The 21,721-nt window shown below is 39.9% G+C and overlaps 1 protein-coding gene across 1 annotated transcript in view; it reads right to left on the bottom strand.

Moving 5' to 3' along the window:
- LOC134751446 (NACHT and WD repeat domain-containing protein 2) overlaps positions 1-21,721 on the bottom strand; it is a 70,040-nt gene that overhangs the window by 30,297 nt on the left and 18,022 nt on the right. The window contains exons 4-14 of the mRNA XM_063686855.1: positions 13,070-13,215; positions 11,433-11,607; positions 10,266-10,410; positions 8,562-8,787; positions 8,163-8,273; positions 5,509-5,684; positions 4,957-5,111; positions 4,128-4,331; positions 3,700-3,839; positions 3,184-3,295; positions 1,885-1,983 (exon numbers count right to left, since the gene is read on the bottom strand). Coding sequence (XP_063542925.1) covers positions 1,885-1,983; positions 3,184-3,295; positions 3,700-3,839; positions 4,128-4,331; positions 4,957-5,111; positions 5,509-5,684; positions 8,163-8,273; positions 8,562-8,787; positions 10,266-10,410; positions 11,433-11,607; positions 13,070-13,215 — 1,689 coding nt within the window. The remainder of the gene's footprint in view (positions 1-1,884; positions 1,984-3,183; positions 3,296-3,699; positions 3,840-4,127; positions 4,332-4,956; positions 5,112-5,508; positions 5,685-8,162; positions 8,274-8,561; positions 8,788-10,265; positions 10,411-11,432; positions 11,608-13,069; positions 13,216-21,721) is intronic.

Below are 21,721 nucleotides of genomic sequence, written 5' to 3'. Positions count from 1 at the left end.
TATATATTTAAATACATTTTAACGTATTTTTATAAATCTTCTTTTTAGTTTTAAAGTATGTCGATAGATGGCAGTGAATTTACAGTGGTTACAAAATTTACTATGACAGTATCTTATTATATCCTCTTTGCTATCAATCAAATTTGTTATTTGCTTAAACGAATTTTTGGAGTTCTCCAATCGATTTCCATAATACAAACTGGGATATGAAAATGTATGGGGAGTAAAATCAAAAGTTACGACGTAATGTTTCATGCGCAACTTATCTTGCACATAACCTACACAGCTGCGTGGAAGCACTTTATTTTATTTATCGGAATTTAATTACACTAAACAAAATTAGTATTACAAGAAAATAACTAAATTTATGTAATAAAAATGATTTTTTGATAAATATCTTAAAACCGATCTTATTGTTACAAACCGACTCGTTTGTGTAAGTCGTAACAAAATATTTAGTTACTGTTATGAATACTTTTTATCAGCTTAATACATTATACAGTGTGGAAAAAATGAATGGGCCCTAGAGGAAAAGTGCCTTAAAACCTTAATTTAAATGAAACATTCTTTTGTTTTTAAAAAGAAACAAAAGTGCATTCAAAGATTTTTAAATTTGTTTTTAAATTTTGTTTGTCTAAAAATATTCTTGAGTACTAAATATTCGATTTTATGGATATTTTGTACGACAGACGAGTGTAAGACCTAATGTTTCTTGGAGTAATGTTATCATTAACATTAACTGTATCGAATAGTGAAATAAAATAGTAGTGTTTATTTTTTGGAATTTTTGGTTGGTTGGTTGGTTGGATCTGTTCGATTCGGGCGAGTCAAGCGAATTATAATTTTTTTTATCTAAGTATTATGAGCTAACTTAAGCTTTTAAGGTATTTTCCCTCCAGCGGTGTCAGCATGGTTGCATTTTTATCACCTGTCACTATGCCTGTCACTTTCGCACTTACATACTTGTTAGAACGTGACAGGCATGGTGACAGGCGATAAAAATGCTACCGTGCTAAGCCCGCAGGGCCCATAATTTTTTTCCACACTGTATTATTAAAAATCGTGTGTTACAAATCGATACTTAAACATGTTATTTTTTTCTAGCTTCGCAGTGGATATAATTTGGAGTAGTCCTACTTACCTGTTTTGAGAAATAAACAGAATTATCACTATGTCGTATTTTCTTACATACCTACCTACAATTTGGCCATATGCCCTATTTCAACAGTATTTCCTCTTTGGGCATATTCTATAGGCCTACTGCTTGTATAGCTTTTTGTATTGTACGAAGGTCCGGAACCCTCCATAATGCGTGGCCCGACGAGCACTTGGCCGGTTTTTTTTCCCTTATATAATGATGATGACAGGTATTGCGCTGGTGGCCTAGCGGTAAGAGCGTGCGACTTTCAATTCGGAGGTCGCGGGTTCAAACCCCGGCTCGTACCAATGAGTTTTTCGAAAGTTATGTACGAAATATCATTTGATATTGATCAGTCGCTTTTTGGTGAAGGAAAACATCGTGAGGAAACCGGACTAATCCCGATAAGTGCCTAGTTTACTCTCTGGGTTAGAAGGTCAGATGGCAGTCATTTTCGTAAAAACTAGTGTCTACGCCAATTCCTGGGATTAGTTGTCAAGCGGACCCCAGGCTCTCATGAGCCGTGGCAAAAAGCTGGGATAGCGCAAAGAAAATTATTTTGATGATAGGTAATGCATTTTTGTTGAGTCTTTTAAAGTTTACCTGTTTTTTTTTTGAGTTCTTTAAAATTTACCTGTTTTTGTTGTCCTTTAAATTTTACCTGTTTTTGTTGTCCTTTAAATTTTACTTGTTTTTGTTGAGTCCTTTAAAGTTTACCTGTTTTTGTTGAGTCCTTTAAAGTTTACCTGTTTTTCGATCCTCTCGAACAGCATCATGATGGAGTCCATGACTGTGGAAGCGAGATGGGTGTCCTGAGGTTTCGTGTAGCTTCTCCATCTGCAGACCTGGTGAAAAAGGAACATCTCTATACTCCATTTAAATATCTATAGCAGAAGTAAAGCGGGCGAGCTATCCAAAATGATCTAACATAACTTTGTTTTTTTTTAAATGGCCAACGATCAGATGCTCATACTGTTTCTCTTGCCCCGATTTAAACTAGTGGACCTGACAACTGTAAACCTCGCGAGCATAACTTAAAACTGAATAAAATATAGGTAACGCAATTTTGTAAAATTTTCAAAAATTTCACGAGATTCGGTTGAGAATTGCGACCTGTAGAGGAAAACATCCGGACATAAGAGATCATTTTTGCCCAAGCTGAAACGGAGACCTTCGCTAAACCTCGGTCAATAAACTATATTTCTCTTACACCACATGACCTTATTTAACTATGTATATAATTCTGTTCCATAACGGCCTGTCGCTAAAAGTAGGTAAACACCTAACGCCCTGTGATCAACCCCAGCAGTGAGGTACAGTCGTCATCAGATATATCGAAGCGGCTAAGGTGCTCAAAAATATCTGAACACGCACTGTAATACGTTGACAATAGAGGCGCGTTCAGATATTTGTAAGCACCTTGGCCGCTCCGATATATCTGATGGCGACTGTACTACTCAACGTTGCTATCATAGTCGAAAGATAGGCATAGCTGCTTATACTCTCATTTTCACTTAAAAGTGTACCATTTACTTTCTTTCGAAAGTCCATCAACTTTTGGGTTATTTCTACTCAGAATCACAAGGACGGTAGTAGCTAGGTATCGATGAGCGGATGTGGTGGATGCAGATCTACGTGAGTTCCAGGTTGAAGACTGGCGACAAACAGCACAGGACCGGGATCAGTGGAGAGCAGTCGTGTTGGAGGCCAAGACACACTTGGTCGCTGCGCCAGAGGAGTAAGTACTACTCAACGTTGCTATCATAGTCGAAAGATAGGCATAGCTGCTTATACTCTGATTTTCACTTAAAAGTGTACCATTTACTTTCTTTCGAAAGTCCATCAACTTTTGGGTTATTTCTACTCAGAATCACGAGGACGGTAGTAGCTAGGTATCGATGAGCGGATGTGGTGGATGCGGATCTACGTGAGTTCCAGGTTGAAGACTGGCGAGAAACAGCACAGGACCGGGATCAGTGGAGAGCAGTCGTGTTGGAGGCCAAGACACACTTGGTCGCTGCGCCAGAGGAGTAAGTAAGTAGTACCTCAGCAAACACCAGTTTGACGAAGATCGGCAGCGAACAGCTCCCTATAGCGTTGGACACCAAACGCCACTGGTAGTTCGACAAGTCCCGAGCAGCAGAGGCCATCCATAACCTGGAAACAATGCGACACACGGTGACATTCGGATGACAACCAAATGTCTAATCGCGACAGTAATGCGGCAACCACATCAATGCAATTTAACAAGGAAATTATTTAAAGGTGACATTCGGATAGCAACTCAAACTGCAGCTGTATTACTACACTACACGCCGCAGCAGTGACATCGCCCGCGTCAACACTTTAGCAGTAACGTTGTAACAGTCGCTGATGCAGTCGTCATCCGAATGTCATCTTTAACTTAGTGTAAATCCTACAATAGCTGCTGAATTACTTTATAAGAAAAATAAAAGTCGTTCAATTTTTATTTGAATGTTTGTTCTTTAAAACCTTAACTAACCTTCACACTGTAATTGTGTCAAAAATTCACATTGTATTTTAAAGCCATGACTACTTACTTCAGGACCTGCATGGCGAGATCCTCACCCAGCGCCGTGACTTCTAAAAAGTTCTCCTCAGAATCAATCATGCGGCGGAGCACGTCATACTCCTTGGAGACCTCAGGGTTGACTTCCTCGCAGGCACAGGTTACTATGATCTGTATTTTTTTTAATAAGGTTGTCTGATTTAAAATTTCAAGATTTTTACAGATTATTATTAGCTGAAACGGGTTTTTTTTATAAGGATCACGAGGGCATTATCACTCTCTATTTATACGTGATTAATGATGTGTTAAAAAGCAAGCTTCTAAATAGACGGTACAGAAAATTTACCAAATAATTTAATGTTTGCTACTTGCGAAGGTTTGAGACACAATTTCTTGAAGCTTTTTGAAGTTCAGATAAGATATTGGAAACAGCTAGTGATCTCTAGTTTAGTCATTTACCTTACAATGCGGCGGCAATCTTGTTGGCAACCAAGACACCTTGTTATTCTCTGTCCCAATACCCGTTAGCTGGTCTACAGAATCCAGGAATAGAAGCAGAGGCTGCTGAGCTGTAGCCATGGTGAGGAGTTGTTTGAAATGTGCTGTGAGGGGCACCAGGTCATCGGGGATGCTTTCGAAGGGGAGCGCGAAGTTGTAGGAAATCTGGAGAGGGGAAATGAAAGGTTAGACGTTTAGGAGTTACACTGATGATCTAATGAGATGGGCAGATACCATAGCAAAAGACATGAGAGCCATTGAGAGCCTGCGACGTTTCAGTAGATGACACGTTCGATCGCGTGAAGTGGAGAGAAAGAAGCAGATAAGCAGACCCCACAATCAGTGGGAATATGGGAATAATAATGCTAGGAGACAGAGAGAGAGAGAGAGAGAGAGAGAGAGAGAGAGAGAGAGACTGATGATCTAATTAAGGCCTTGGGTTACAGTTGATGCTCCACGTTGCGTATAAGGTCACCTTGTATGAGATGAAAGCAAGCACGAGCTAGGCTACAATAACATGGTTTCCCCGTTTGCAGTTAAAAGCGCCTACGAACAGAACCCGCCTAGAGGGTCGCTAACTGGCAGTGAATGTGTTAACAAAATATCAACGTGACTTAATCGTTGATATAGAATAAACAACAGATGCGTTGCGTTCTTCGAAAAAGGATTTGCTTTAATAAGTAGTTAGTTATTTCAAAATCTTTTGCGTGGTCGACCACAAGGCGATCTGAAAATAGTCAATTTTTTTTTCATTCTATTTTGTGTGGTCTTCATAGCTCATGTTTCTTACTTGCTGACAAATGGATATAAGCGTCGGAGTAAGCGCGCTGGAGTCAGGTGTAGTTCCAAGAAATCTGATGATATTGGTGGGCCGTACTTCAGCGAACCAGGTCTCGAGACACATGGCTGCACTCTTTGAGAGTAGACTGGTTTTACCGCAGCCACCTGTAAGAAAAGTTTTGATGTTTGAGGTTTTGGAAAAACTCATGCTGCTGTGAGGAGATCGTAAGTGAACATAGACATTGCTGGGCTTACTGAAGTAAGTACCTAAGCCCAAACAAATGGCCGATAGTCGAGCAATTTCGACTATCGGACGTTGGTTGGGGAGATATCGCAGACAGGAAAAGGCAAAGAAGATGGTGGAATACTTAGACTTATTATTCTATGTAGGAAATAAGCGATATGACCGAATGGGCGAAAAATAGGCCTTTGTCCAGCTGTGTTAATAAGTATCTAAAATGAAATTGATTGATAAAATTCAACCAATAAATCGAGCCAAGAAAACTATGGATGCTAACAGTGGGCTACTAAGTAGACTGACAACAAATTCAGACAAACATACCTTCTCCGTACAAAACCAGTGGTTTATCAGACCCGTTCTTCATGTAGTTCTCGACGAAGTTCAGATCATCTTCTCGCCCGTGGAAGACCTTAACGGAATTGTTGCAAGCGTGGAGATGCTGAAGAATTTCCGTCACTATCTGACCTTGGGCACTGCTGTCTTCTTTGCGCATTGCTCTGGAATACAAGCAAAAATCACTCCAGGTTTAGAACAGTGACGTATTTCTTTCTGGCAACATGGCCGCGCCGTAACTAAAAATGCCTCTTCTAGCAGGCGTGGTGATTGAAAGTTCCCTTTTTGCTCTTAGGTTGTTACCCAGTTTTATCCTTGGATTTACAATTTTACATGTTAGTCAACATCTACAAGAAACCTTGGAAGCATGGAGACACGCACTGGAAAGCAATGGTTTGCGTATCAGCAGAAGCAAGACTGAGCACATGGAATGCCTATTCAGCACTGGCACCTCGCATCCATGCACCATAAACCTCCAGGGAAGTCCTCTACCAAAAGTGCACCAGTTCAAATACCTTGGGTCGATGCTCTCAGCGGATGCCACTATTGAAGCCGACGTCACACACCGAGTCAATGTTGCTTGGCAAAGATGGCGAGATCTCACGGGGGTTCTGTGTGACCGAAGAATGCCGATCAAGACCAAAGGCAAAGTGTATAAAACGGCAATAAGACCTGCCTTAACATATGGTGCTGAGTGCTGGGCGCTGAAAAAGGTGCACGAACAGAAAGTCCATACCAACGAAATGAGGATGCTGAGATGGGCTGCGGGTGTAACTAAACTTGATAAAGTGCGTAACGAGCACACCAGAGGAAGTTTCAAAATAGCGCCCATCACTGAGAAACTCTCCGAACAGAGGCTGAGGTGGTATGGACATATTATGAGGCGTGGCGATGACCATGTCGTGAAAAAGGCACTGGCCCTTCAGGAAACCAAAAGAGGACCAGGGCGCCGGCCTGCTACTTGGTGGTCCACCGTGTCAAAGGATTTAGAACGAGCCCAATTAAATCCACAGACAACCCAGGACAGACGGTCCTGGAGCATGAGAACGAGGAGAGCCGACCCCAAATAATGGGATAAAGGCAAAGACGAAAAAGAGACATGTTAAAATAGCGACTACAGTCAGCATCAAAAGTATCGGATCAAGGTACCTAGTCTATGTCTCGCTGTCCCAATAAAATAGAAATATGATAGAGAAGATTACCGTCTCGTTTGCTACTGCGCAAACGATTTGGCATCTGGGCTAGGCCCTCAAACTGCGCGTAAGTGTAGATACTTATTTTCGATACATGATGATTCGTGATGCAGGATCAGGAAAAGTGGCGGGCTCTTGTTTCGGAGGCCAAGACCCACTTTGGGTCGCTGAGCCGTATTATAGTTCATTACGTTGTGCGACTTATGGTGTTATGTCGCACGCTCAAGGTCTTTGTGCTAGATGGAGTGGTGACCCATTAAAAATCAGAAGGTTTAACTTATTATTTTATTTCACGTATAGTTACAGCAATGGTCTCTCAAGAAGTGGCGGGGCCCGTGAGAACATACCTGACGCTTACTCCCCGCGCGTCCCGCGCCCGATCCATTTTCGCTGCGTAGTGGGATTAGCTAACCAAGTGTGTTCCCACAGTAATCCCCCCCTTTTTGAAGAAAAAAAAAATCACGTCGGGGTCACCACTGTGCGACTTATGGTGTTATGTCGCACGCTCAAGGTCTTTGTGCTAGATGGAGTGGTGACCCATTAAAAATCAGAAGGTTTAACTTATTATTTTATTTCACGTATAGTTACAGCAATGGTCTCTCAAGAAGTGGCGGGGCCCGTGAGAACATACCTGACGCTTACTCCCCGCGCGTCCCGCGCCCGATCCATTTTCACTGCGTAGTGGGATTAGCTAACCAAGTGTGTTCCCACAACGTGATAATTCTCTATCAGCTTAACAAAAAGAGATATGTCTTCATCCTCACACACTAGAACCTAAATTGTCGCGTACTGTGCGGTTTAAGAGGAATTTCCTCCAGCGGACGATTCGGCTGTGAAATTTGCTCCCTGTCGAGGTTTTCCCGAGGGGCTACAGTATGGGGTTCTTCAAAAAAGGAGTGTATACTGGTTTTTAAAGGGTCGGCAACGCGCATCTAATATCTCTGGTGTTACAGGCGTCCATAGGTTACGGTGACTGCTTACCATCAGGCGGGCCGTATGCTTGTTTTCCAAGATTAGACTGTAACAGATAGTTTTGGACGCAAACTATACATATTTAAATCTAGTTGCAAAATTATTCCAGGATGCGGATTCTACTTATAGCGCATTGTTTCATCCGCTACGATTGAGAGCCACCCCATACTAGGGTCTTTTGAGCGTCGGCGCATCAGCGCGGGTCAAATCAGCGCTATGGAAAATGACGTCGCTGTGCCGTTGCGCCAACGTTGCGTCGACCAGCGGCCATAGAGTTGACTAGACGCCGATATTCGGGAGACGCTAGTGTGGAGTGGCTCTCAATCGTAGCGGATGAAACAATGCGCTATAAGTAAGTATCTATCATCCTGGAATAATTTTGCAACTAGATTTAAATATGTATAGTTTGCGTCCAAAACTATCCGTTACAGTCTGATGCTGACTATACCTAAGTAGATAACATTAGGTTGCACCTACCGGTCCACTAGCTTGATGATATTCTTGTAGAAGTGTGATATGAAGTGGTTGAGGTATTCGCCGTGTGTCTCATTGTCTAAGCCCTCTCGCCCAATCCACTCCACCGTGTATCTGAAATGTAACAGATTTTTTTTAAATGAACGTACCTAAAAAAACTTAAATTGATTGTGATAAAGCAATACCAACCATTGACGATCAGATTAAACAGAATAATTTTATTATTTTGTACAATGAAATCAAATTCAGATTTTGAACATGGAACTGTTCTATTGGGGTCTGAGGACTTGGAAGGGGATTTCCAAGTCTACATATTCTACTTATAATTACATTTTGCTACAACCAACCACAACTAGACCTTTAATTACAATCACTGGCTTATCTCGAGGTTAGGAGACTCACTTCTGCATATTGGTAGTCTCAATCTTATTCGGCAGCCTGACGTCCCGCAGATCAGCTAACAACTTGGAAGCCTCGTTGTCCAGCGAGCGGTTGAGGATGTCCACAAAGTTGCTGGCCTTCTTCAGGTTCTGAAGGTTGATGTTGTTGATGTAGCGGACGTAGGCGAGGCAGTGGTTCTTGGTGTTCTTGACGTTGAGCACGCCGTTTATTACTTCGCGTTCGGTCACTGGAAAGCGGAGTTTGTTCATTAAAATAAACACGTACAGTCGCCATCAGATATATCGGAGCGGCCGAGGAGGTAATATCTGAACACGCACTTAACGCCTTGACAATAGAGGCGTGTTCAGATATTTGTGAGCACCTCGGCCGCTCCGATATATCTGATGGCGACTGTACCTAACGGGCAATACGTAAATTTAAATCAAATGGCCCGAATACGTTTTGAACGCGATAAAACTACGATTTTCAAAACAGAGGTCGTGAGGTTCACACCGCGCGTCGTACAACGGGATATACATATGACATTTAACAGTTGCTGAGTTGTGCTATTCAGTGAAGGGAATCATAGTGAAGAAACTGGACTAGTAAGACAATTTTCTTCTCTGGGTTGAAAAATCAGATAACAGAGCTTGCACAGATTCTTGGGATTAGCTAGGTTGCAGGTTAGGTAGGTTGCGGGAAAATCGCTAAGATGAGAAGGAATTTTTAAATTAAACGTTTTTAGTGAAAACGCGTTTTCCCTAGTTAAAAGTAAAACTAGTTTTCACCGAGGCCTTACGTTAAGAAAAACCAGTTTTTTTTTTTTTTTTTTAGGCAACAAACAGTCATATATATACAAAAATGATGTAATAATAAGCAATGTGTTAATAGACCTTGAGTGCCCTACCTTAATTAAATAATTTCTAATCTAAAGTAGTTAGTGTAGGAGCAGTAAGCGGAAAACAAAGTTATCATTAATTAACAAACTTATCAGTAACTTGAAGTGTATCTATATTCATTCATCCATGTATATGTATGCACGGGCAGGTTGCTTACTCGTACATACAACCACACGGGGTACACAAAGAAAGTTATAAATTATTTGTGCATAAGTTACCTATTACAATGTTAAATTATAGAAGTTGTTACAAAAGTTTAATTATACCTACTTAAATAAACAGTTTGTTATTGTTTACAATTTCGATTTGAAGTGAGTAATAATTTGTTTTTTAAAACTTTCACAGGTTTTATACGAAAAAAGATCAATGTGGGATACATTTATATTATAATAATTGAGACAACGGTTGAAATAAGAATTTGAGCAATATCTTGTACGAGAGAAAGGAATAGAAAATAATTTCTTATGGCGTGTAGTGCGTTGAGGTATCTTAAATAACAACGTACCAAGAAGTGAGGGGGAGTCAATAAAGCTGTTAATAATTTTGTAGAGAAACATTATATCAAACTGTGCTCGACGATCTTCAAGTGTCAGCAATCCATAGTGAACAAGACTATTTTTATATGAGTTTTAACTTTAAACTAGTGAAAACGCGTTATCAATGAAGCGATGAAAACTAGTTTTAGTTAACTGAGATTTTTCAGTCAAAACTAATTATGAAGGTTCATGGAAGGTCGTAACGGTCCGAAAATAGAATAGAATAGAAATTTTAAGACCTTTCGTCGTTATCTTAAACACTATAACGGGGCAATTAAATTTATTATTACCAGACATGAAGTAGTTATGCATGGAGTCTTTATCTATTTTTCCGCTGTTGTAGAGTTGAAGGGAAGCTTTTCGGAACAATTTCTGCATCTTACAGAGCGTGTCCCACCATACTGCCTGGTCTTCTGCCTGGAGTTTTGGGACTCTCTGAAAGATAAAAATAATATTCATTTGTGATATGAGTGATGAGGCGTAACGGAGTGAAATATTGCGCTTTTTAAGTTTTCTACTTCATTTTTACGGTTCCGTGTTCCGTACCTCGTACCTCAAAAGGAAAAAAACGGAACCCTTATTATAGGACCACTTTGTTGTCCGTCCGTCCGTCTGTCTGTCAAGACCCTTTATCTCGGGAACGCGTGGAAGTATCAAGTTGAAGTTAAAACCATATACTCAAGTCTACGGCCCCTTGAAGCTGTGAAAAAATCAAACTTCTAAGTTGACGTAAAAAAAGATACGGTCGTTTATCCTGCAAAGAAAGTATATTTCGACGTTCAAGGAAATCAAAATTTATAGGGTACTTCCCGTTGACCTAGAACTATGAAATTTAGCAAGTAATATCATCTTACACTACAAGTACAGGCAAAAATCTCAAAACTAAAAATAAAAAAAAATGTTAAATTTGTACGGAACCCTCGGTGGACGAGTCCAACTCGTACTTGTTCGGTTTTCCATTTTAGGTAGGTATCGCACTACACCATAATACCTGTATCTTAAAAATAATTTGAGATAAACTATTGATATATAAGAGACTTGTAGCACATCGCTATTTATACGACGCAAAAACTAGCAACATATGAAATGTCATTTTAGTCTACGGAATAAAAAACAGACTTTATTTATACTTACATTATTAGCAACATGCACAAAATATAAAGGATGACTCACGTTAAACCGGGCCGTGTCCGGGCCGGAGCTTCCGGCGCTTCGTTTTCTATGGAAAGCATCACGTGATCACCTGTCATGTCATAGAAAAGTAAGCGCCGGAAGCTCCGGCCCGGACACGGCCCGGTCTAACGTGAGTCATCCTCACTCCTCATACCTCTATGATTCATATCAAGGCTCAGAGCCTACCTAGCGCCACCGGAGAGATTATTTACAGCTGAAAGCTGGTCATGTTTGCAACAGTTCTGCCATAAGAGATTGTCGTTCTTTCTATATCGGTTACTTACTTTGTTATTAAAATTGATGAGTATAGAAGAAATCGGCTGCAAGACGGAGACGGGGGGTACGGCGTTCGAATCCTTCTTGTACCAGGTGTCCAACAAAATTACGTCGACGCCCCCGGCTGCTAGTTCGTCACGTAGCATCTGAAGTTCCGATGAAAGGACGTATGTGGGGATTGGTCTGAAAAACAGGGTTTTTTTTATAGCGCAAATCTTCAAAAACACATTCCCACAGTTCAAATTAAAAGCCACGGAAGTCAAAAATAGTTGGATGAAAACTACGGAAGCCGATTCGCTCCGTTAAACTTTTATGCAGCTAAGACGTGCTGTCATTTTTTTTATTTGGTATGAAGACAAATGATGAAGATGAAATACAAGATCTCAAGGCAAAAGTCCTAGTTACTCTATACTGAACCTGACAGGTAAAATAAATTCACTTTTACCAATAAACGTCTTGAAATAAACCCTCAAATCAGGTACTTGCAAAGATAGATATTACTTTCAATTACATCTTTGGTGATATTTTTGTCTATCAGTGTACATATATCGGGTGACATACTGAATAGCCATAACAATCTGTAACCATCTTCTCGCCCAAGAACACAAAGGAGTTGGGTTCCTTTGGAGAATCTATTATAAAAAATGGTTATTTCCATATTTCCTTCATACACAGCTCGATGATTATGTGATCGTCGGTGGCTTCATCTCGAACGCCCCACCGCATATCAACAACCAGAAACAATACATAACTAGAGTTTGGAAGTAACTTTCGTGGAAGTCAAAAGATACGCTGATGTCGAACAGGAAACCGTTGATTGAAAAGTCAGTGCACGAGTTATATACATCAGTCGCCATCAGATATACAGGAGCGGTTAAAGCGCTCACAAATATCTGAACACGCCTCCATTGTCAAGCCGTTAGATTGCGTGATTTGTGTGTTTAGATATTTTTGAGCACCTCGGCCGCTCCGGTATATATGATGGCGACTATAGCTATTTGGAAATTCTCTCAGGAACAAACTTATTAAATGTAATTTGCCGTAGAATCCAGTTTCATATTTCAATTCATTATAGTGAATATTTATTAGGTGGACAGTAGTATGGGTATACTTCTGCTCTAAGAAAACTACGAAGTTGTGTCCCATGGAGAGTCTCTGACAATTCTTTATCTCTCTCATGCATAGCTCAGTGGTCATGTGGTCGTCGGTGGCTTAATCATAACAAATATAACATACCTGTAACCATATTTCTGTCCCAGGAACACAAGGAAGTTGGGTCCCATGGAGTCTCTGGCAATTCTTTATCTCTCTCATACACAGCTCGGTGGTCATGTGATCGTTGGTGGCTTAATCATAACAAATATAACATACCTGTAACCATATTTCTGTCCCAGGAACACAAGGAAGTTGGGTCCCATGGAGAGTCTCTGGCAATTCTTTATCTCTCTCATATACAGCTCGGTGGTCATGTGATCGTCGGTGGCTTAATCATAACAAATATAACATACCTGTAACCATACTTCTGTCCCAGGAACACAACGAAGTTGGGTCCCATGGAGAGTCTCTGGCAATTCTTTATCTCTCTCATACACAGCTCGGTGGTCATGTGATCGTCGGTGGCTTAATCATAACAAATATAACATACCTGTAACCATATTTCTGTCCCAGGAACACAACGAAGTTGGGTCCCATTGAGAGTCTCTGGCAATTTTTTATCTCTCTCATACACAGCTCGGTGGTCATGTGATCGTCGGTAGCTTCGTCTCGAACGCCCCAGCGCATGTCAACCACCTGTAACCGTACAAAAAATTGCACTTATTAAGTAATAAACTGAAATAGATATCATACACTAAAGAAAAAGTGACCAAGTCCACCGTTGGCCGAGGCGGGAATCGAACCCGCGTCTTCAGCTTACGTGACTTAGCATAAACTAAAGAGCTTTTTTATTCACCCAAGTAATTTTTAACTGGCAATCATTCCCGGTCAGTATTGATAGAGCATAGCATATTATATTGGCATTGGCAAACATATTTGGGTCATTCTCTGAGAATATATCTGCGGTTAAGTCTAATTGCCACGATTCTTTTCCTACATTTTGTATGGGTCGCGGCAATTAGACCGCAGACATATTTTTTGAGAATGATCGCTTTATCACAGCACCCTACTAGCGTATGCAATAATTAAAATCATTGTTTTTTTAAGACACATCACATGCTTAAATAAATAATCGTGACATACATAGCTGTAAGAGGCACCTGTCGGGTTGAATATAAACTTTTTACACCGTTTAGAGTCGTTGAGGGAAGTGAGCGAGCCCCTAAACAAGTTATTACATGCGCTGTTCGTGAAAATGCCGAGAGATGGCGTTCAAATTCACTTTAATTAACGGCCCGATTCGAATAATGCTTATAAGGTGTCACAGCGATAATCGTATCGCTGTGACACCTTATCGGTATCGACCGATATGTCATGCAGTGTCAAAAGTGACATTTCTTAAACAAAAAACGTCACTTTTGACACTAACAGATCGGTATCTTACCGCAGCTAACTGTTAGCGCCACTTGCGCCATCCCAATAACCCGGGGTTAACCCAGTGTCAAAAGGTAACTCCAGGTTTAACCGGTTAACCCCGGGTTAGTGGGATGGTGCAAGTGGCGCTTAGAAGCAATGTTAGAATTGGGCTGTTAAACAAATTTTCAAAATTCTTTAAATAATAATAATAATTATTATTATTATTTATTATTCAAATTAGTTACACAGCATTACAGTATTACTACCAAGGCACTGCGAACTACAAAACAAATAAAAATACAGATACAATTAGCTCCATGCATGAATTTATTTTTATTTTTGGATTCATAATTTATATCGTTGGAACACCGGAAATGATAAAAATACTTTTGTAAACCTTAACATTATTTTATAAAAAAATATTTAAAATGTTAAAAATTTTTGAGCGGTTGAAACGCTCATAATTTTTGGCGCGAATTCGACAGAGCGTGATGACGTCACACGTTGGGCGGCCCAACTGACGTTTGCTTGACACTAATCTGTCGAACGCGTGACGTCACGTGGCGTTTCGAGCGTTTCGCTCACTAGCTTTTCGCGGGCAAATTTTTGTACTTTTTATTTATAATTTTAAGTGATTAAATGGTAATTTTAAAACGGAAATGCATTTGTAACATGATATAACGGTAACAAACATCCGAATAAAACATATTTCGTTCAAATATAAACTTCATGCATGAGGCTAATTATACAATACAATTTAAGTATTTAAGATTTGTGCGACGACATAACAGCGTGGCTCCGTTGCGTCGTCTGACTTGGTGTAGAATTCGGCAAGTTGCCCCAATAATCATAACATCTTATCGATTCAACATATTAAATCATCATATTGTGTTTTCAATGACTGAGAAAACGTAACCTGATGGAAGAGAGGTACTTGAATAGTTCTGGAGGAGGTTACATTTTACAGTTTTGCAACAAGACAATATAACAAAAATATTTGCCCAATAATCGGCACCTTTAACCGAATAATTCGGCCGAATACGAACATTGGAACACTTGCCGAATATGCCTAGAGATAGACGAAGAAATGTCTGCAACGATAGCACACGTAGTGCAAGTGGTATTTTAAACGTCAAACTTCCATGACATTTTGACGTATAAATAACACGCACTGTGTGCTATCAAAATCGTTGCAGACTTTGCTTGGTTCTAATACCCAATAATTACCGAATATTCGGTCTACCTTGACGACCGGTCTGGCCTTGGTAGTGACCCTGCCTGTGAAGCCAATGGTCGTGGGTTCGAATCCCGGTAAGGGCATTTATTTATGTCACAGATATGTGTACCTGAGTCATGGATGTTTTCTAAGTATTTAAGTATTTATATATTCAATATATCGTTGTCTGAGTACCCATAATGCAATCCTTGGGCTTACCGTAGGACTTAGTCAATGTGTGTAAGAATGTCCTATAATATTTATTTATTTATTTCTACTAACCAGCGGGCTTAGCACGGTAGCATTTTTATCGCCTGTCACCTTGCCTGTCACGTTCTAACAAGTAAGTAAGTGCGAAAGTCACAGGCATAGTGACAGGTGATAAAAACGCAACCATGCTGACACCGCTGGGCGCTTAGACAAGATGCCAATCGTTCGCTCCGTAGCGAACAAGGGCCTGACACTCTTTGATAGAGAAAGATAGTCTTATTGCGATTCCTATAAGAGGAAAGAGAAAATAGTGCCATGCTTTGTCCTTATCACCGACCGGGTTTTTTTAATGGTCGGGTTATGGCAGCATAGGTAGGAGGCGATGGCGAAATACCGAAATTTATAAGAGTGAAAGAGAAAAAGGATTATGCTGCCATACATTAACCTGTCAATACATGAATATGTCTTTCTTTTACCCCTGGTCGCTCGGTTTCATGTCTATAACTACTATACTATGTCTAGCGAACGATACGGGTAAACTCTCTATCACTCTTCCATGTTAGTGCGACAGTGACAGTTGCGTTTCGTTCGCTACGGAGCGTACACGATTGGCATGTTGGCTACGCCCCCACAGTATTACGGTGTTTGTAATCCACAAATAGTGCACTTGTAAACACGGAGCGGAAACGGACGCACGTGTCACGTATTTATAGAAGCTTTGTTTTTAATAGGAATTTCGTTTTGATATATGCCATGCCAGTGCGAGGCAGACCACCGATGACTTTCTGAGTTATAACATGTTTTTAGGGTTCCGTACCCAAAGGGTAGAAACGGGACCCTATTACTAAGACTCCGCTGTCCGTCTGTCCGTCTGTCACCAGGCTGTATCTCATGAACCGTGATAGTTAGACAGTTGAAATTTTTACAGATGATGTATTTCTGTAGCACAACAAATACTAAAAAGTACGGAACCCTCGGTGCGCGAGTTCGACTCGCACTTGGCCATTTTTTCTTATATACTACATCATCATTCGCTTGCCCTTGTCCCATTCACTTGGGGTCGCCGCAGCATGTCTTTTTCTTCCATACCTCTCTGTCACCCGTCATCTCATCATTCACTTGCGTTAGTTTCATATCATCTTTCACACAGTCCATCCACCTTTTCCTCTTTCCTTTCCCTCTCCTTTCCCTCTCCTTTCCCTTCCTTTCCCTTCCTTTCCCTTTCCTTTTCCTTTTTTCTTTTTTTTTATACCAGGCCTATGGAACTCTCCGCGCGAGCTCGGATTTATACCTACGAATCGCCTCCCGTTCACGGTAGAAAAGCAAGCCAGTTGGTTGCCACACGCGCTCACGCACGCACTTGCAATTTTTACGATAGTTACAAGCTACGTAGGTACTTACTATTGAATTTCTTTCATTAAACATGTAGTGTTTATTACGACAAATTTATAGTTACAAAGTAAAACAGTTGTAAATGAATGAATGAATGACTAAAATACATAATTTAAGATTTAAATTTCATTTTATTTCACTCCGCTGTTAGAAATGATAAATACCTATTGGTATTTATCATTTCTAATGATTCTCATGATAAATACTTATTGGTGTTTATCATTTCTAAGCGTCGGCAACCCTAGCGTTGTGCCGGTGCGCGCGGTGCGGGGAGCGGACTGCCGAAGGTCACTCCATTGTATTTTTGTGTAGGTATCAAAACGGTAGGTATTTGCGTTTTCTTTGAGAGATAAATATCTGTTCGTAAGAACTATTATATAATCTGTGTTTATACTACGTCAGTGGAAAACAAGCATACGGCCTGATGGTAAGCGGTTACCGTAGCCTATGTACGCCTGCAACTCCAGGAGTTAGGTACATGCGCGTTGCCGATCCTAACACTCCGCACCCTCGTTGAGCTCTGGCAACCTTACTCACCGGCAGGAACATAACACTATGAGTAGGGTCTAGTGTTATTTGGCTGCGGTTTTTTGTAAGGTAGAGGTTCTTCTCCAGTTGGGGTCTGCTCTAGATCTGGAATGTCATCCGCTATGCTGTGCCCTACCACACAACGCGATATGACATTCACAGTGCCCATACCTCTCATTTGGACGTAGTTTAAGGACATACCCATACATACAATTGCCCAGGTAGCATTTATACGTCATTGTGACGTCCGTTACGTCAGTATGACGTATAAACATAGTTATAGGAATTAAGTCCTTTCATATATCTATGCGTATAAATGACGTCATTATGACGTATAAATGACGTCATTATGACGTCGCTGACGTCACTGCTACCTGGGTGACGGCATCTGCGTCTAGTCGGTACTGTCGGTAGTAACCCAACTTTGTTATTTCACGATATTGGCAAACGAGCAGACGAATCGATTGATAGTGAGCTATTGCCGTCGCTATGGACACTCGCAACACCAGAGGGGTTGCTAGTACGGTCTCGGCATTTAAGATGGGAGTACGCTCTTTTCTTGAAGGTTTGAATGTCGTATCGGTCCAGAAAATAACGCAGGCGATAGTTCATTCCACAATTTAGCTGTGCGAGGCTGGAAGGTTCTGGAGAAACGCACAGTTGAGAACTATATAACTACTCTCCAAAACAACTTACCTAGGTACTAGCTAAAAAATGTAGTACTTACTATTTATGAACGTTTAAAATTGTTCCCGTTTTCCGGTTTCAAAATATTTAACGCGATAAATATCAAGACGCACACGCTCACGTGAAAACGAACATTCTGTTTTGACGAAACCTGAGGTGGATGAGCTTTCTGTAATGTGACGAAGCCTGCGCTGTGGATCTGATAACATGCCTTTTTTTGGTAAATATTTTAATTAGCTTTGTAGTTTATTAAATAATTTTAGATATATTTAAGTTATTTTTGTGTATGTTTGTATATACCATTAACTACTTCATTTTCTGAATAAACTGACTTTTAGAATAGAATAGAATATTTATTGCTCTCATGTTGGTGTACAGAGCTTACTCTAAGTACAATGGTTCCATTACAACATGTTACCCTAAAAGGGTATTGCAATTACACGTACATTAAAATATGCAAAGACAGGGGTACATAAATCTTTCAATTATAGTTTGTCAAGGGACTGTCTCATTTCAAACATAGACAGATTGATTATCAAGATAACTATCATTGATAATTATCCTTTCGGACCCTGTTTGACCCTAATAATACATAAGACATACAAATATTGCAAGATAAATAAAAGCTTGTAAAATTATTGCACACTCAATATTCTTAAATTATGAATATTCTTAAATCTCTTCTTGGAACAGTTCTAGTTTAAAGCCACCCAACAGCTTAAATATAATCCCTTTTAATAAGAAACCAACTCTTCCAAAATTGTCTTTTCCTAAAAACCGAGAAGTTTTTATTAATATTCCGAGGGCGGACATTTCTAGGAAAATCTGCGAGCACGTTGATCGGGTATAAAACATCAGCTTGATCCGATTTTGATCCTCATTTAAGGGAAAGAAATCATAGATTAGGGGAGACCGAGATGAGTTGTGACAGAGGAGAGTTGTGACATCGTCGATTTTTTGGAATCTATTAACTAATAACGAGCTCGGAATAGCGCGCGTTTGTTAGTTCAAGTTACTAGCTAGGAAACGCGCATTGTTGGGAGTTCGCTAACAGTTAAGAGGTTCCAAAAAATCGACAACGTCACAACTCTCCTCTGTTACAACTCACCTCGGTCTCCTCTGCCTTCAGCAACAATATGATACATCAACGGATACCCTTTTCTTACATAAATCTATCCTCCTAAGTATACTAAGGCAAGTGTAAATTTTACGATTTTACGTTTTTTACATATTTATTAATTTATTATTAAGTTTATTGACATTCGTTCTATAGTGTATAATACTAACCATATATTTAAGCTTTATGTGTACTAGCAACAATGATCTCAGTTGGTCTATGAATAAAAATTAAATAAATAAATAAATATTTAATTATTTACGTTTAAAATATACCAATATTTACTATACACTGAAATTTCATGCTGAATTTCGTATTAGTTTTGGAAATAAAGTGACGTATATGGATATAACTTAAATCATTATATATATTATACTCGAACATTGTATACAGAGGCAAGTCAAGCACTAAAGTATGCGGTACAGTTAAAGGGTAAAATAGTGTGGCATACTGATACTACTCACTGGCATTACTAATACTCATCGACGTGGTAAAAAAACCGATATTATCAATTAAAATTACAATTATTTGATACATTCTAAATGTTTCGTTAATTAGGAAACATACAATTCTACGCTGTAAAGAGTTCGAAACGTCGGGATGTATTATAAATTCAATATACGCGATATAATCCGTTTTCATAGTTTTATTTCATGAGTAACTATCGCGGTAACCGAAGACAATACAATTCTACTTTAAAATAAATTTTATAGTAAAAATTTACAAATTTTGACGTATACTGGATCACGTGCTTGTAGACTCCGCTTAAAGGATCTTACGTTAGACCGGGCCGTGACCAGGCGGGAGCTGATCACGTAATGCTTTCCATAGAAAACGAAGCGCCGGAAGCTCCGACCCGGTCACGGCCCGGTACCTATATTGGAGTGTATATACTCATCTATCATAAACTGAGATTAATTTTAGATATCCAATATCCATTAATTTAAATACCTATATAATCTAAAAGATTTCGCTAGAACAAATCCAAAATTTTATAGAACTACATTAACAAAATAGGAAGTTACGTCCCGTTGTATATACCTTTAAGGATGACTCACGTTAGACCGGGCCGTGTCCGGGCCGGAGCTTCCGGCGCTTACTTTTCTATGACATGATAGGTGATCACGTGATGCTTTCCATAGAAAACGAAGCGCCGGAAGATCCGGGCCGATCACGGCCCGGTCTAACGTGAGTCATCCTTAAAACCGCTCTCCTGCTAAATATTGATTATGCACTTGCCTCAGTATAGTTAAGGAGGTATCGAAATAAACTATTCATTTATTCAAATTGGAGCTAATTCTAATACCAATGTCTTTAAAAAATATATATAGAGAGAGAGAATTTTATCGCAATTTAACTTACAAATTTCGGTGAAATTTACGAAGGTAAAAAAACACTAGAAAGACATCAAAACCTTCAGTGCGGTTTTGTAATTTGTTCTTACATAAATTTTTTTGACCGTCTTATTATTTTAATCCATCACTACTTTCATTCACCTCCATATACTTATACGATGCTGCACAGTATAAAGTATAAATCAAATTTATTTATTTTTTTCAAGTCTCTCCGCTGACTTCCGCTTAAATTTCCTATGACCCGTACCTAATACTTTCACAGACAATGTTCCAAGAAGCATTCGCCCGATTTAATTTCAATTCGGATTCGTACATGTTTCATGAAAATTATTAACCTTTTGGACGCCAAGAGCCACTAAATAAGTCGTGTGCTGTCGTGCCTGCCACGCCAGCGACCACTAAAGTGGTCATGGTGGACGCTGTCAAAGCAATTGTCCTGCTGACAGAAGGTTTATATTCGTTATTCACTAGTCGAGTTATTGGCGTGTAGGCCACATCTTGATGCTTGAGGAAAAGCGTTCAAAAAAAGCGTTCCGGGGACTTCGACCCTTAGGGATCTTTTGTGCAATTACCCCCTTAGGAAAGATCCGTCAACTACTCAGAGCTTTTCCGACCATCTCTGTAACGGATGATGGAGCTCATGGGTAGCGTTTTGAATTTTTTTGGTTGGGTCCAGATAGTCTGCTCAAATGTCCTTCATTTTTTCTCTGGCGAGGGCGTGATATTCACACATTAGGTAGGTGGTTTACTGTCTCTTCCTCTTCGCCACACATACGAATACGACATTCGGTGTTGTCAGAGTGTATACATGTATGTTAACACTTTGTACAGAGAGATTAAAAACACAATAAAAACAAAATATATATAAGGGATCTCTTCCAGACCTTCCAGTCAACCTTTGAGTGTCCCATCTTGACCCGAATTCTTTTGACCTGGCGATTGGTAAGACGTTATTATCGTCTACTATGGACTGGCTAAAGGCTAGGCTGCATGAAATTGATTTGAAATATGTTAAAAAAGTAAAAACTACACAACTTTGGGAACAAATCAAATTATTTTTATTAAATATTTAGTAGCTAGTCAAGAAATTGGGACCGGTTCCACCTTGGCGGGGTGGCCTAGGGGTTCAAGGCGTTAGCTCGGATTGCTAAAGCCGCCGGTTCGAATCCAGCCTTCACCACTGGTGGGCTTTGTCACTTTTTTTAGGGTTTCGTACCCATAGGGTAAAAACGGGACCCTATTACTAAGACTCCGCTGTCCGTCTGTCTGTCTGTCTGTCTG

Source organism: Cydia strobilella, chromosome 22 (assembly GCF_947568885.1).
Source record: "Cydia strobilella chromosome 22, ilCydStro3.1, whole genome shotgun sequence".
NCBI lineage: Eukaryota > Metazoa > Arthropoda > Insecta > Lepidoptera > Tortricidae > Cydia > Cydia strobilella.
The sequence above is the reverse complement of the archived record's forward strand: the minus strand, read 5'-3'. Positions and strand labels throughout refer to the sequence as shown.